At 56.0% G+C, this 12,609-nt stretch overlaps 2 protein-coding genes across 2 annotated transcripts; both read right to left on the reverse strand.

Moving 5' to 3' along the window:
• Window positions 1-1,982: 1,982 nt before the first annotated feature.
• On the reverse strand, window positions 1,983-5,044 carry LOC133276769 (carboxypeptidase A1-like). Its single transcript, XM_061467915.1, has 11 exons — window positions 4,887-5,044; window positions 4,619-4,700; window positions 4,272-4,406; window positions 4,090-4,191; window positions 3,868-3,969; window positions 3,674-3,775; window positions 3,420-3,530; window positions 3,155-3,245; window positions 2,653-2,852; window positions 2,377-2,461; window positions 1,983-2,246 (listed from the first exon to the last, which is right to left on the reverse strand). The coding sequence occupies exons 1-11, from the start codon at window positions 4,949-4,951 to the stop codon at window positions 2,059-2,061; spliced, it is 1,263 nt and encodes a 420-aa protein (XP_061323899.1). The 5' UTR covers window positions 4,952-5,044; the 3' UTR covers window positions 1,983-2,058.
• Window positions 5,045-5,712: 668 nt separating this feature from the next.
• LOC133276771 (carboxypeptidase A1-like) lies at window positions 5,713-8,828 on the reverse strand. The gene is made up of 9 exons (XM_061467920.1): window positions 8,593-8,828; window positions 8,348-8,446; window positions 7,770-7,871; window positions 7,593-7,694; window positions 7,374-7,484; window positions 6,825-6,915; window positions 6,486-6,685; window positions 6,025-6,109; window positions 5,713-5,939 (listed from the first exon to the last, which is right to left on the reverse strand). The coding sequence occupies exons 1-9, from the start codon at window positions 8,623-8,625 to the stop codon at window positions 5,752-5,754; spliced, it is 1,011 nt and encodes a 336-aa protein (XP_061323904.1). The 5' UTR covers window positions 8,626-8,828; the 3' UTR covers window positions 5,713-5,751.
• Between the last annotated feature and the right edge of the window lie 3,781 nt (window positions 8,829-12,609).

Below are 12,609 nucleotides of genomic sequence, written 5' to 3' on the forward strand. Positions count from 1 at the left end.
GCTGGTGTAGCTGCTGTGCTTGCCGGCTCTCCCACCACCGGCTTCTCTTTTCCTGAGTCCAGCTCTTCCTCCTCTGCCTTGCTGGGAAATGCTGCGTGGTCTCCTGCATCCTCCTGGGGCTCGGCGGGTGGCTGCCGGGGAATGCTCTCGGCCGTCGCGGGGCTGGGCTCCTCCGCGGGGCTCGGCTCCTCCGCGGGGCTCGGCTCCTCCGCGGGGCTCGGCTCCTCCGCGGGGCTCGGCTCCTCCGCGGGGCTCGGCTCCTCCGCGGGGCTCGGCTCCTCCGCGGGGCTCGGCTCCTCCGCCGCCTTCTCCCGCTGCTCGGCAGCCGCTTCCTTCTGCTCCTCGACCGCCCCGACCTCCTCCACCGGCAGCCGTCCCCTGGCGGCCTCCGGCCCCGCTCCCGCCGCCGCTTGGTCCCCGGGGCCGCTCTCCCGGGCCGTTTCAGCAGCCGCCGGCTCCCGGGGCCGCTCCCCCTCAGCTCCCCGCAGCCTCACGAAGATGGAGAGTAGGGTGAGGGCCAGGACGGTGAAGAGCAGCCGGACGGCCAGGTACAAGTCCACGGCCACGTCCGTCCCGCCCTGCTGCTGGAGCCCACCCGTATTACAAGCCATTGCTATAAAGCACAGTGAGACAAGAACCTTAGCCCAGGCCCCACACTTGATAAACACTAACACAGCAAATACCGGCTCTACGTAAGTTACAACGGTCTGAAGCTGTGAGATCAAGAAGAACAACTCTGATACCCAATAAATCAGCATTGTGACGAATGACTATTAATCCGGTCAGATCTGTCATTATCTCAACCCTTCGTGCCCCACGTTGGGCGCCAAAAAGAACTGTCGTGGTTTAAACCCAGTCAGGTAATTCGTTCGCTCACTTCCCCCCCTTTCTTGCCCTCCCCCTGCTCTCGGAGGGACGGAGAGGAGAATCAAAAGAATGCAACTCCCACGGGTTGAGATAAGAACAGTTTAGTAACTAAGGTATAACACAAATCACTGCTGCTACCATCAATGATAATAATGATAAAGGAAATAACAAGGGAACAGAATACAACACCTCACCACCCGCTGACCGATAACTCGCCCCCCAAGCCCGACCAAGCTCCGACCGATACCTCCTCCAACCCTGCAGTCTCCCAGCCCTTCCGGCTAACTCCCAGTTACCTCCTGGGCATGACGTGCTGTGGTATGGAATACCTCTTTGGTCAGTTTGGGTCAGGTGTCCTGTCTCTGCTTCCTCCCAGCTTCCCCTCCTCCCTGGCAAAGCATGAGGCTCACAAAGTCCTTGGCCAAACCAAAACATCTCTATCAGCTCTGTTCCCGAGCTGAAAGTCAAAACACTGCACTGCACCAGCTACCAAGGAGGAGAAACATGACTGCTACTGCTGAACCCAGGACAAGGATGAAGTCAAACTCTAGGAGTTTTAATTGTAATTTAGGTTTTATTAAATTAAACACCTTGTGGTTGAGTGCTTCTTTCAATTTGAGAGCTATCAGAGAGCCTGGAGTGGTGCCTATGGAAGCTGGGAGTCAGCAGGGGCTTGGCTCTCCCTCCCCTAAGGATCACAGCAGGCGAGGAGGGACCTTTCTGCCACAAATTGATGTTCAACCACACAAAGACACAGAATCCATCACGTCCTAGGTCTCTGCTTGCCCAGTAAGTGTCAAACTGAATATCTTCCCCTTCCAGAAGCAGAGGGCACCTTCCTTTCTCTTGTGTCCCACTGTTTCCATGCCAGGCTTTAAGGCCAGGTTGGACAGAGCCTTGGGGCATGGCCTAGTGTGACGTCCCTGCTTATGGCAGGGGTTGGAACTGAGTGATCTTAAGGTCCTTTCCAACCCAAACCATTCTACATTTCTATGCCCATTTAATCCCCCTTTTGGGCCAGCACACTACTCATGTTGGCTGATTAGCACCAAGCTGGTCTCCAGAAGGGCTTTTTACCATGATCAGGGAAAACAGAAACGAAGGAAAGGCATTGCTCATCCTTCTTTACATTGATTTATTGCATTTTCCCCCCTCCAGCTCATTCCATCACCACTCAGGACCTGCTCCTGCTTAGTAGGGATGATCCAGCGTGTACTGCATGATGACCTTCAGTGCCAGCCACGTCTCCTGGGCCGTTGGGATGATTTGGCTGGCAGGGAGCAGGAATCCATAGCGCCCTGTGTCCCGCAGCTCGAAGGTGAAGGAGTATTTAATGCCCTGGCTGTATGTCCAGTCAACAGTAGATCCACTGGCTTGATCTGGGTGGAGAAACAACAGGAGGACACTGCTGGACAGGTATTTCATGGGATCTTCTGTCTAAGCTGAGGTGTGAGTGATGATTTGGGTTTATTATGGGAGAATCACTGCTGTCCCCTCCCCGTTACTTACAGATGGTGGTGTAGATGCTGCCATACTTGTAGCTAGTGCCATACAGAGAAGACAGAGCTGCAACTGCCTTCTCGGATATCTCATGCTAGGAATACACAGAAGGGAGAAAGATGAGCCAAAGAAAGGGTAACTGTGTGGGATACAACCTGCAGGAGAGGCTTTTCCTCATGCCACAGGCAAAAAGGATGTCAAAGCTCAATAGGTGAGTTCCTCCTAGGAGGAAAAGAGCAGCTTCACATCATCCCAGCCCCCTTCTGCCCCCCACATCAGCCCTACCAGTTCCTCGTGGTCAGGCGCTGGGGTGTTGGTGTAGCCATAGGGGTAGAGCAGGAGCTGGGAGTAGCTGTGGATGGAGATGAAAGCCTTGATGTTCCCGTGGTTGTTCACAAAGTCCACGATGGCCCTCACCTCGGGCTCCGAGTTGGCGTAGGGTCCGTGGTATGTCTCTGAGCAGGGGTTCCTGCTGGCCCCAGCCTCTGTGGAGCAGAGGACAGGGAGCACAGGGTAAGTGAGTGGCAGCTGGGCAAAGGGTCTTTTCCATTTCCAAGCTTCTCCCACCCCTCAGCCAGCAAGGAACACTCTGGGGCTCCTCCTGGATAACTCTATGATGACTTTCAGTAGTGATCCCCATCAACACCCTGGTGCAGCCCAAACTCTCATCTGCCACAAACCAAATCACATCTTTTCTCCAGGGGCCATCTCTGGATCTTTCTGAGCCAGAGAAGGCCTCAAAGCTTCCACCTTGATGGTGGAACCTAATAAGTGGGAGGGCTCTGACCTCCAAACCCTGCGTTCCAGTTGCGGTTGGGGTCCACACCAACACAAAGGGAACCCGAGTTCCTGGACCTGGTCTTGCGCCACATGCGGTTCTGGAATGGCAGAGACATCTCAGCTGGGGGCCGGGGCTGCAGCTCCACCAGCACTGAGAGAATGGGGAGGATAATGGGTTGTGGTGGTCCCCTTCCATCCCATGGAAACGTGGACAAGGAGGTTTTGATGTGCAGCAGCCCCATCCAGCATGGCTGTAGGGGCCAGGGCAGTACCTGTGTGTGGGTGTAGACAAAGCCATCGGGGTTGGTGACGATCTCCAGGAAGATGTCCAACTGGTTCAGGACGGAGGCCAGACCCTCATCATTCTCATGATCCTGGACAATCTAGAGAGTGGATGGTGGTTTATGGTCCCCATTGCTCCCAGAGCACCATCCTCTCTATGGGGTTAGCCCTCTGGCACCCATAGTTGGCTGCAGGACCTTGTGGCCCATTGGGGACCTCAGCCATGTCCTGGGGGTGTCTGTACCTTCTTGGCAAACCAGACCCCGCTGGCCTGTGTCACCCACTCCCGGGAGTGGATGCCGGTGTCAATCCAGATGGCTGGGCGGTTTGTGCCCCCTCTGCTGAACTGGAAGAGCAGAAAAGGGGGGGTGGGGAATGTTGGCTTTGTCCCTGGCCCCATTGCCCCCTCGGGTCACCCCATGGACTCCAAGCCCTCACCCTGAGCACATAGAGGGGACGGTCCTCTGTTGACCGGCCGATCTCAAGCTTGCTGACCAGGTTGGGGTTCTCAGCCACCAGCAGGTCCATGAAGGCATAGATCTGCAGGAGAACAATGTGGGGGTCACAGCCAGCTCCCCACCTGCTGCACATGGAGCAAAGAGCAACCGCAGAATGTGGGGTTTTTACCCCCAAAATGCCCCAAATCTTGTGCTTTCTCACCTCATCCAGGGTATGGTAAGCAGCAAAGTTGAAGCTGTCAGTGGAGAGCATCAGTTGGCGGGGGCGATGGAGCATCTCCATCTGCTCGTGTTCCACCAGTGCCTGGGAGACAGGGGACAGGATGAGACCTTGTCCCACATCAAGACCCACATCTTCCTTGCCTCCCCTCCGCCAGCACTGACCTGTACGTCCTTGATCATGACAGAGTAGGAGATGTCGTTGTCCTCGAGGTGCTCTTTGACAGGCTGGAGACTGGGCAGGGGTACACGGATGTCCACGGGGTGCCCGGGGCCACGAGGTGCCAGCCAGAAGTCCAGCTATAGGGGGAGGGAAAGAGATGGGGGGGTCAGATCCCACCTCGGGCTGCCCCACAAGCACCAGCTTCTGTCTTACTTTTCACCATTTGGTCACCATCACCCCACATCCAGCACCCCCAGCCCTGCTCTACAGAGTGGTTTCGGGGTGCAAAACAAGGAACTTGGGGGTCTTAAGGGTGTCCCTAAGACCCCCGCTGCCATTGCACCCATACCTGCAGCTCCTCCACATCCTGCAGCTCATGCACCTTCTGCAGCTCCTCCTCAGTGGTGGGGATGATGCGCAGCACTTGGTGCCTGTGGGATCAGTGGGCCACCGCCATGGGTCCAGCCTAACCACCTCCCAACCATCCCACCACACTGGGGTTTGCTCTGAGCCTCTTCCCAGGAGTATTTGTGCCCCTTTGGAGCTGAACCAGCTCCTTCTGCCCCAACTGGTGCCACCATCCCCATCCCAGCCTCCCCTCTCCACCCAGATCCTACCCAGTAAATGTCTCAGTGCTGGTGGCCACTGCCACTAGGGCAGCCAGGAGCACGAGGACCTTCATTGTCAGCCTGAAGAGCCTCTCCCGTGTCCCAGCAGCACCACAGAGCTCTTAAATCCCATGGGAATGGTGGCCCCACCCCGGCCCCACCAGCTGTCCCCTTTCCCAGGGCAAGGGAAACCTCCCCTTCCCAGGGAAGGTTCTGGCTGGCACCAGACAAGGTCGGGCACTGCAGCACCATTGTTCCCTCCTCCACAGCATTCCCAGTGCCAGCCAGATCTGTTCTGTGAAGTGGGTGAGTCACCCATAGGCAGGGTTGAGAGATGGGGAGGTGCCAGAATCCCACCCCACTGGCTGCAGCACATGGCACTAGGGTGAAAAAGGGTAAATTTGGGTTGAGAAAGTGCAAAATGCAAGTTTTTGTGCAGAGGACTCGGTGCCCTCGATGCCTAAACCATGGTTGTGGTGGTGGCAGCAGCAGAATTGGTTTGAAGCCCAGCACAGGACAGAGATCAGAGTGAGTGATGGGCATCCCAGGTGCCTCAAAGCACTTTGGCCCCACCTATGGCGCTGAGGGTGCCCAAAGTCCCTCCTTGCAGCCCCCAGGGAAAGGATAATGGAGCAGTGCTGCCCAAAACCCCACAAATTTGGGTTTGGCAGCCCCAAAACCACTCATCTCCTCCCAGGTTCTTCAGGGCTGTTGGCTCCAATGGATGGGACATGTATGGCCAAAGTCACGAGGAGGGAAACAACTGTCTGCAGGTCTGAGAGTCCTTTTTCACCCCTTTTGGGGGGTCTAGCACAGAAACATAAAGGTGCCAGCCTTAAATCCAGGTCTGTTTATTGATATGAGGGACATGGGTTCAGTATGGATGCTCCAGGACATGGACCATGATGTTCAGCAGCGCTGCCCAGGTCTCTGTAGCAGTGGGGATGATCTGGGTGCTGGGCAGGAGGAAGCCATAATACCCCATGTCCCTCAGCTCCAATGTGAAGGAGTATTTCACCCCGTGGTCATAGGTCCAGTCAATGGTGGTGCCATCGGCCAGGTCTGCAGGGAGAGGAGGGGAGGTGTGATCCCAACACCGAGCATTCCTGATGGACACAGCACTGTGGGATGGGGAAGGAACACTAACAGATGGTGTTCACGATGCTGCCATAGGTGTACTTTGTCCCATACACAGCAGCCAAGTCACTCACTGCCTTTTTAGCCACTTCATTCTGCAAGGGAGACCCCCAAAGTGGTGAGACCTGGGGGAGCAAGACCTTGGGGCAGCAGAGCCTAGATCCCAGCATTTTTCCAACCCCTCTGCTCCTGCTTTTCCCCAAAACACTCTAATTTTTTGATGGATGGGAGGTACATCCTGTTATCACCCTCCCTTTTTTTTAGTGGTGGCCTTGGCAGTGCTGGGCAATGGTTGGAATAGATGATCTTAAAGGTCTTTTCCAACCTGGTTGATTCTATGATTCCAAGAACCAACTGATGGGCTTCAGGTCGGCTTTAACGAGAAGAGCAGGGTCCTGGAATGATCCAACCGGACTTTTCCACCAAGGCTGGTGCTCACAGCCCCGTGTCTACATGTTGGGACCATCTCACCAGCTCCTGGTGGTCGGGTGCGGATGCTGTCTTGTAGCCATAGGGGTAAAGCAGCATCTGGGAGTAGCTGTGGATGGAGATGACCAACTTCACGTTCCCATGACCAAGGATGAAGTCTGCAATGGCTTTCACTTCCCTCTCGGAGTGGGCATAAGGACCACGGTAGGTCTCAGAGCAGGGGTTGCTGCTGGAGCCAGAGCCTGGGGCATGGTGGAGGAGGCACCATGCAGAGAAGCTCCCCTGGGGAAGGGCTTTAGCCCCCAGGTTTCTCCCCTATAGCAGGGAGCTTTGAGGCACAAGTGATGCTCAGTGTGGGGACCTGGTGGCCCCAGCTCTCACCTCCAAACCCAGCGTCCCAGTTCCGGTTTGGATCCACACCGATGCAGTGGGAGCCAGCATTGATGGACCTCGTCTTGCGCCACATGCGGTTCTAGGAGCAGATGGGGTGAGACCATCGCAGGGACGTGAATCCCACCTCCTTGTTTGGACAGATGCCACCCTCCTGCCTGAGCAGCAAGAGGAAACGGCCTCAAGCTGCACCAGGGCAAGTTTAGATGGAGCTGAGGAACAATTCCTTCCCCAGAGGCTGCTCAGGCATTGGAACAGGCTGCCCAGGGCAGGGCTGCAGTCACCGTCCCTGCAAGTGTTCACACAGTGTGGAGACGAGGCCTCAGTGCCATGGGTTAGTGGTGGCTTTGGCAGTGCTGGGAATGGTTGGGCTGGATGAGCTTAAAGGGCTTTTCCAACCTGGTTGATTCTATGATCTTCAGGGAGAGGAGGAAACCACCCATCCACCATCCCACACGGAAGGAACATTCCTCCCCTCCCAAAAACCCTGCCCAACCATGGTTGCTGGAGACAAGCATTAGGACAAGTCCCTGTACTCACAGAGCTGTGGGTGTAGGCAAAGCCATCCGGGTTGGTGATGATCTCCAAGAAGATGTCCATGCTGTCCAGGATGGCAGTGACAGAGGGGTCCTGGCCGTACTCCTCAGCGATCTGCATGGGAAGAGGAGCAGGAGCTGCCTCAGTGTCCCTTGGGCAAAAGGGATGTGACCACAGGGAGGTGTGAGGATTGATGTCCCATATCCCAGGGCATGTGGGTACCTTGTTGGCCGTCCAGGCACCAGTGGCTTGTGTGATCCATTCCCGGGAGTGGATGCCAGTGTCCAGCCAGATGGCCGACCGGTTGGATCCCCCGGTGCTGAACTGCATGGAAAGGGAGGGATTTCATCCCTGTGTTCTCCCAGGACTGGGCAAGGAGAGGATTCCCCCTGTACCCACCTTCAGCACATACAGGGATCTGTTCTCATAGCTCTGCCCGATCTGGAGCTTGCTGACAAGGTTGGGATGATCAGCCACCAGCATGTCCATCCAGTCGTAGATCTGAAAGGAGGAGCTGCTGAGGCTCACCCAGGCTTTCCCTTTGGGTTTTAGAGTATCCAGCACCAAATGGAACATGCAGAGAAGATGTGGTGCTTCCCTAGAGGCCAGGTTGCTCCAGCCAGGGAACACTGCCAGGGATGGGGCAGCCACAGCTTCTCTGGGCACCCTGTGCCAGCGCCTCAGCACCCTCACAGGGAAGAGCTTCTGCCTTATATCTGACCTGAACCTCCTTCAAGCACAGACTTTGAACCCCAAAACGATATTGAAGTTGTCTTCCAGCAAGCTGGGAGATGCCAGGAGAGCCCACACTGCTCATGGAGGGATTCCCAGCCTCCTGGCTCAACTAAAACCTCTGTCCAAGGAGGAGTTTCATGTGCTGGGGGGCACCTACCACCATGAACATCACTGCATGGATGCAAGCATGGCCTGAGTGTGTCCCCACCAAGGTGAAGTGAATGCTCTACAGAGCAAAGTACCTCATCTATCGTGTGGTAGGAGGCAAAATTGAACGTGCTGGTGCTCTTCTTTGTCCTCCTTGGCTTTGCCATGGCTTTCTTCTCCTCATCCACTAGTTTCTGTTCAGGAGGAGAAAAGCCATCCAACAGGCTACAGGGAGCAGGGAGTGGGTTCTTCTTCCATCTCCTGCTGGTTTCCAACTTTCTGGACCTTCCATTTGGGATTGAACTGCAGGAATTCATCCCGCTCCCACCGCAGCTCTCACCTGCAGGTCCTGGATCATGATGCTGTAGGACATGCCATTGTACTCCAGGAGGGTTTTGACTGCCTGGAGGCTTCGGAAGGGCACCCGCAGGTCGGCCGGGTGGCCAGGGCTGGCGGGGTGGCGCCAGAAGTCAACCTGGTGCGGAGGAGAGAGCTCAGCCTCATCCTGTGCTGGTGCTCATCCACTGAGCTCCACAGCACCAAAAGGGGTAAAAAGGTCTTGGGACAAGTTTTGGGGACACATGAGACAAGGAGGCAGAAAAGCACAAAATGGAATCAGTTCTCAGTAACGTTAATTTTGATGGCTTTGTAATAGAAAATAACCACAGTGCTTGAAGGTAATTGACATAGTTTTAGGACCTCAGTACAAAAAGTGTATGAAAAGCAGAATAGAAAAACTGGACCTGGGGATGGGGAGTATTTGGGACTAGCAGATGTCCAGGATGGGCACAGTTAAAACTAACTGGTAAGTAGAAGGACGGGATGATTGCTGTCTGTGGTGTTAATAAAGCCATTAAGCTGGTGTAAACATCTACTGGGGAGTATCCCGGACTAGCAGATGGCCAGGATGGGAGCAGTTTAACTAACTGATAAGTAGAAGGACAGGATGATTGCTATGTCTGTAATGTTAATTAAGCTGGTTATGAAGATTGTTGGGAAAAGTAAATGACCCTCAAAGACCACCACCACATTTCTGTATGCAAAATCTCTGGGAAATAATGTAATTCAGGTGTAGCCTCATGAATATGTATGTATGCCCAGTGACCATATAAGGATGGCCTGAGGGGGACACACATTAGGAGGAGGAATTAGGGATGTGTGCACGTCTACGGGGATATGATGTAATAGGCATCGCAGAAACCTGGTGGGATGGCTCCTATGCCTGGAGTGTTGGAATGGAAGGTTAGAGACTCTTCAGAAAAGACAGGCCTGGCAGATGGGGATGAGGAGCTGCTATTTGTGTTAGGGATAGGCTGGAGAGTATGGAACTCTGTCTGGGGAAGGTGAGCAGTCAACAGAGACTTTGTGGGTCAGGCTTAAAGGGAATATAGCTATGGGAGACATTAGTGTGGGGATCTGTCACAGAGCGCCTGATCTAGAGGACTCTGCAGATGAAGTGCTCTGTAGACAGATAGGAACAGCCTCAAGCTCTCAGGCCCTTGTCCTCACGGGGGACTTCAACCACCCTGATACCTGTTGGAGGGACGGTACGGCCCGGCACAAGCAGTCCAGGAGCTTCCTCGATTGTGTGGAAAACAACTTCCTTCTGCAAGTAATAGAGGAGCTGACAAGGAGAGGTGCCGTGCTTGACCTCGTGCTCACCAACAGGGAAGGGCTGGTAGGAAATGTGACGCTCCAGGGCAGCCTTGCTCATAGCAATCATGAGATGGTCGAGTTCGAGATCCTCAGGCCAGTGAGAAGAGCGTGCAGCAAGCTCACTGCCCTGGACTTCAAGAGAGCAGACTTTGCCCTCTTCAGGAGCCTGCTTAGTAAGGTTCCATGGGACATAGCCCTAGAGGGCAGGGGGACTCAAGACTCTTGGTTGATATTCAAGGATCACCTCCTACAAGCTCAGGAGTGTTGCGTCCCAGCTAGAAGGAAGTGCAGCAGGAGGGCCAGGAGACCTCCTTGGATGGATCAGGAGCTGCTGAGGAAACTTCAAGTTTGCCGATGACACCAAGGTCTGTGGTTCGGTTGATAGGCTGGAGGGAAGGAATGCCATGCAGAGGGACCTCGACATGCTTGTGAGGTGGGCTGATGCCAACCTCATGAAGTTTAAGCATGCCAAGTGCAAGGTCCTACAGCTGGGTCAGACCAATCCCAGGCACAGCTACAGGTTGGGCAGAGAAGAGATTCAGAGCAGCCCTGCGGAGAAGGACTTGGGGGTGTTGGTTTCATGTTCTTTTTATGTTGAGTAAACCAGAACTGCACACAGTACTCCAGGTGAGGTCTCACAAGAATGATTTCATTATTTTTGTTGTTTTTTTCCTTCTTTTACCGGTCTTTCTTTTCTCCGTTCCCTTTTCTTCTTGTCAAGGAAAAAAACAGGGAGGAGAAAAGTGCATCCCTGACTGCCCAGTGGCCATGGGCACGATGCTGCCGCTGTCACAAAGCTTCAGTGGTTGCTGTGGAGTTGCCCATGAGGAGCTGGGACCCTTTGGAACTGGTGAGGGCATCGGCGTCTCCGTGGAAACCACGGGGGCATTGTTACGACTCTTATGTGGGGTATTTAAGGCCCTGGCGCACCCTAGAGGTGGCAGTTGCCCTGTGAATCCACAGCAAGTCTGCATCCGAGGACACAGAAGATGCCAGTGGACAAGGGATCGAACGCCCGCTCCCAGCCTGCCGAGGGCAGGCCAGGAGTGCAAAGGAGGCGCCAGGTGAGGGCTGGGGCAGGAGTGAGAGGCCGGTGGTGGGACGGGGCCACATGGAGCTGCCTCGGGGCCGGGGCCGGGCTTGCCGGCACTGCGGGGGCTGCTGTGCCAAGGCAGCCGCCTCCATCACACACCTCTTCCTCCTCCTCCTGCCCGCAGGTGGGCCACAGGCCACAGCCTGAGGAAGGGCGGCGTGGGATCACGGTACCACAGCTGCCCTACCAACGAAGGTATCAGCCCATCGAGACCCAGCAGGAACAGGTAGGGACCCCGAGGGAGACAGGGCCAAACACCTTCCCAACCACGGGCATGCCGGGGCTGCTGTGGGCTGGGGCCATGGCCGGCGGGTGGCCAGCCCTTTCCCCAGCCAGCTCTGGGAGCAGGCAGCAGCCACCTGTGGGCCTGAGCCTTGCCGTGGGGCTGGCAGGGGAGCCCAACTGCATGAGCTCCCAACAGCTGGGATACGGGCGCAAGAGACACTATCACAGAGCCTCTCTCCTCGACTTCTCTTGCAGGTGGGCAGCGTGAGGTGCAGAGCGGTGCTGCCCCGCAGCATGAGGACAGAGGAGCAGACACTTCCTCGGCCAGTGGTGGTGGAAAGGACACCTCGGCCGCCACCTCGGCCAGTGAGAGAAGCCAGCAGGCTGCCTCGCCCGACATGGGCACCCTCTGCCCCTGCAGCCAGATTCACTGACATGGCCATCGGCAGGACAAGCAACAGCCAAAAGCAGCTTTGCACAACCGCTGCCCAGCAGCACCACATCCCCGCACATGGCAGCACTGTTGCGAGGCCACGGAGCTGGCAGCCTGCCCCACACAGGCCCACAGCCTGTGCCACAGCGCAGGGCACAAGAAATGTGAGCGCGGTCCTGCGCAACAACAGCGCTGAGAGCCGGGGACCCTACCAGCAGGCAGTGGCATGCCAGGACCCAGCATACAGCAGGGCTGCAATGACAAGAAGATACACTGTCAGGGCACCTAACGGCAGCAAAGCCACCGCCACTCAGCCTGCTCCTCATCCTAACACCCGTGCGAGCACTGCTGCTTCCCAGAGCAGGAAGACGGGGCGAGAGGGCAGCCTCAATGACAAGTTGCTGGGGCTGCACAAGAAGGTTCTTGCAAAGCCTCTGCCCGCCCTGCGCAGCAACATCGAGGCTTTGCAACACGCCAGGAGGAGCCGCTTGGCCAGAGCTCCTGAGGAAGAGGAGTACCAGGCACCTCTCGTTCCCATGGCACCAGCACCAGCATCTCGTGGCTTTAGCAGGCAGGCTGCTGCAGCACAAGCCCAGCGCCAGGCACCTGCCATGAACAGCTCAGCAGAAAATGACGCAGATCTGAATTTCCCATCCAGGTGCGTCAAGAAGCTTCCTTTCAGAGCTGGTGTCGAGGTGATAGAGGCACCAGCCTCTCCCGCCATCGGCAGGCAGGCTGCAGCAGGACGAGCACAGGGCCGGGCACCTGCCCCGCACAGCCACAAAGAAAGCAACATGGATATGAAGGTCACACCCAAGAGCATCCTCAGGAAGGTCCATTTCAGAGATGCTGTTGAGGAGGAGGCAGAGACCGCAGCCTCTTGTGGCTTTGACAGTCAAGCTCTGGCAGCAGAAGCACAGTGCAATGCACCTGCCTCCGACAGCATCATA

This window comes from Pezoporus flaviventris, unplaced genomic scaffold, assembly GCF_033815535.1.
Source record: "Pezoporus flaviventris isolate CSIRO_AGI_PZ_B2104156 unplaced genomic scaffold, CSIRO_AGI_Pfla_v1 ptg000046l, whole genome shotgun sequence".
NCBI classification, from domain to species: domain Eukaryota; kingdom Metazoa; phylum Chordata; class Aves; order Psittaciformes; family Psittacidae; genus Pezoporus; species Pezoporus flaviventris.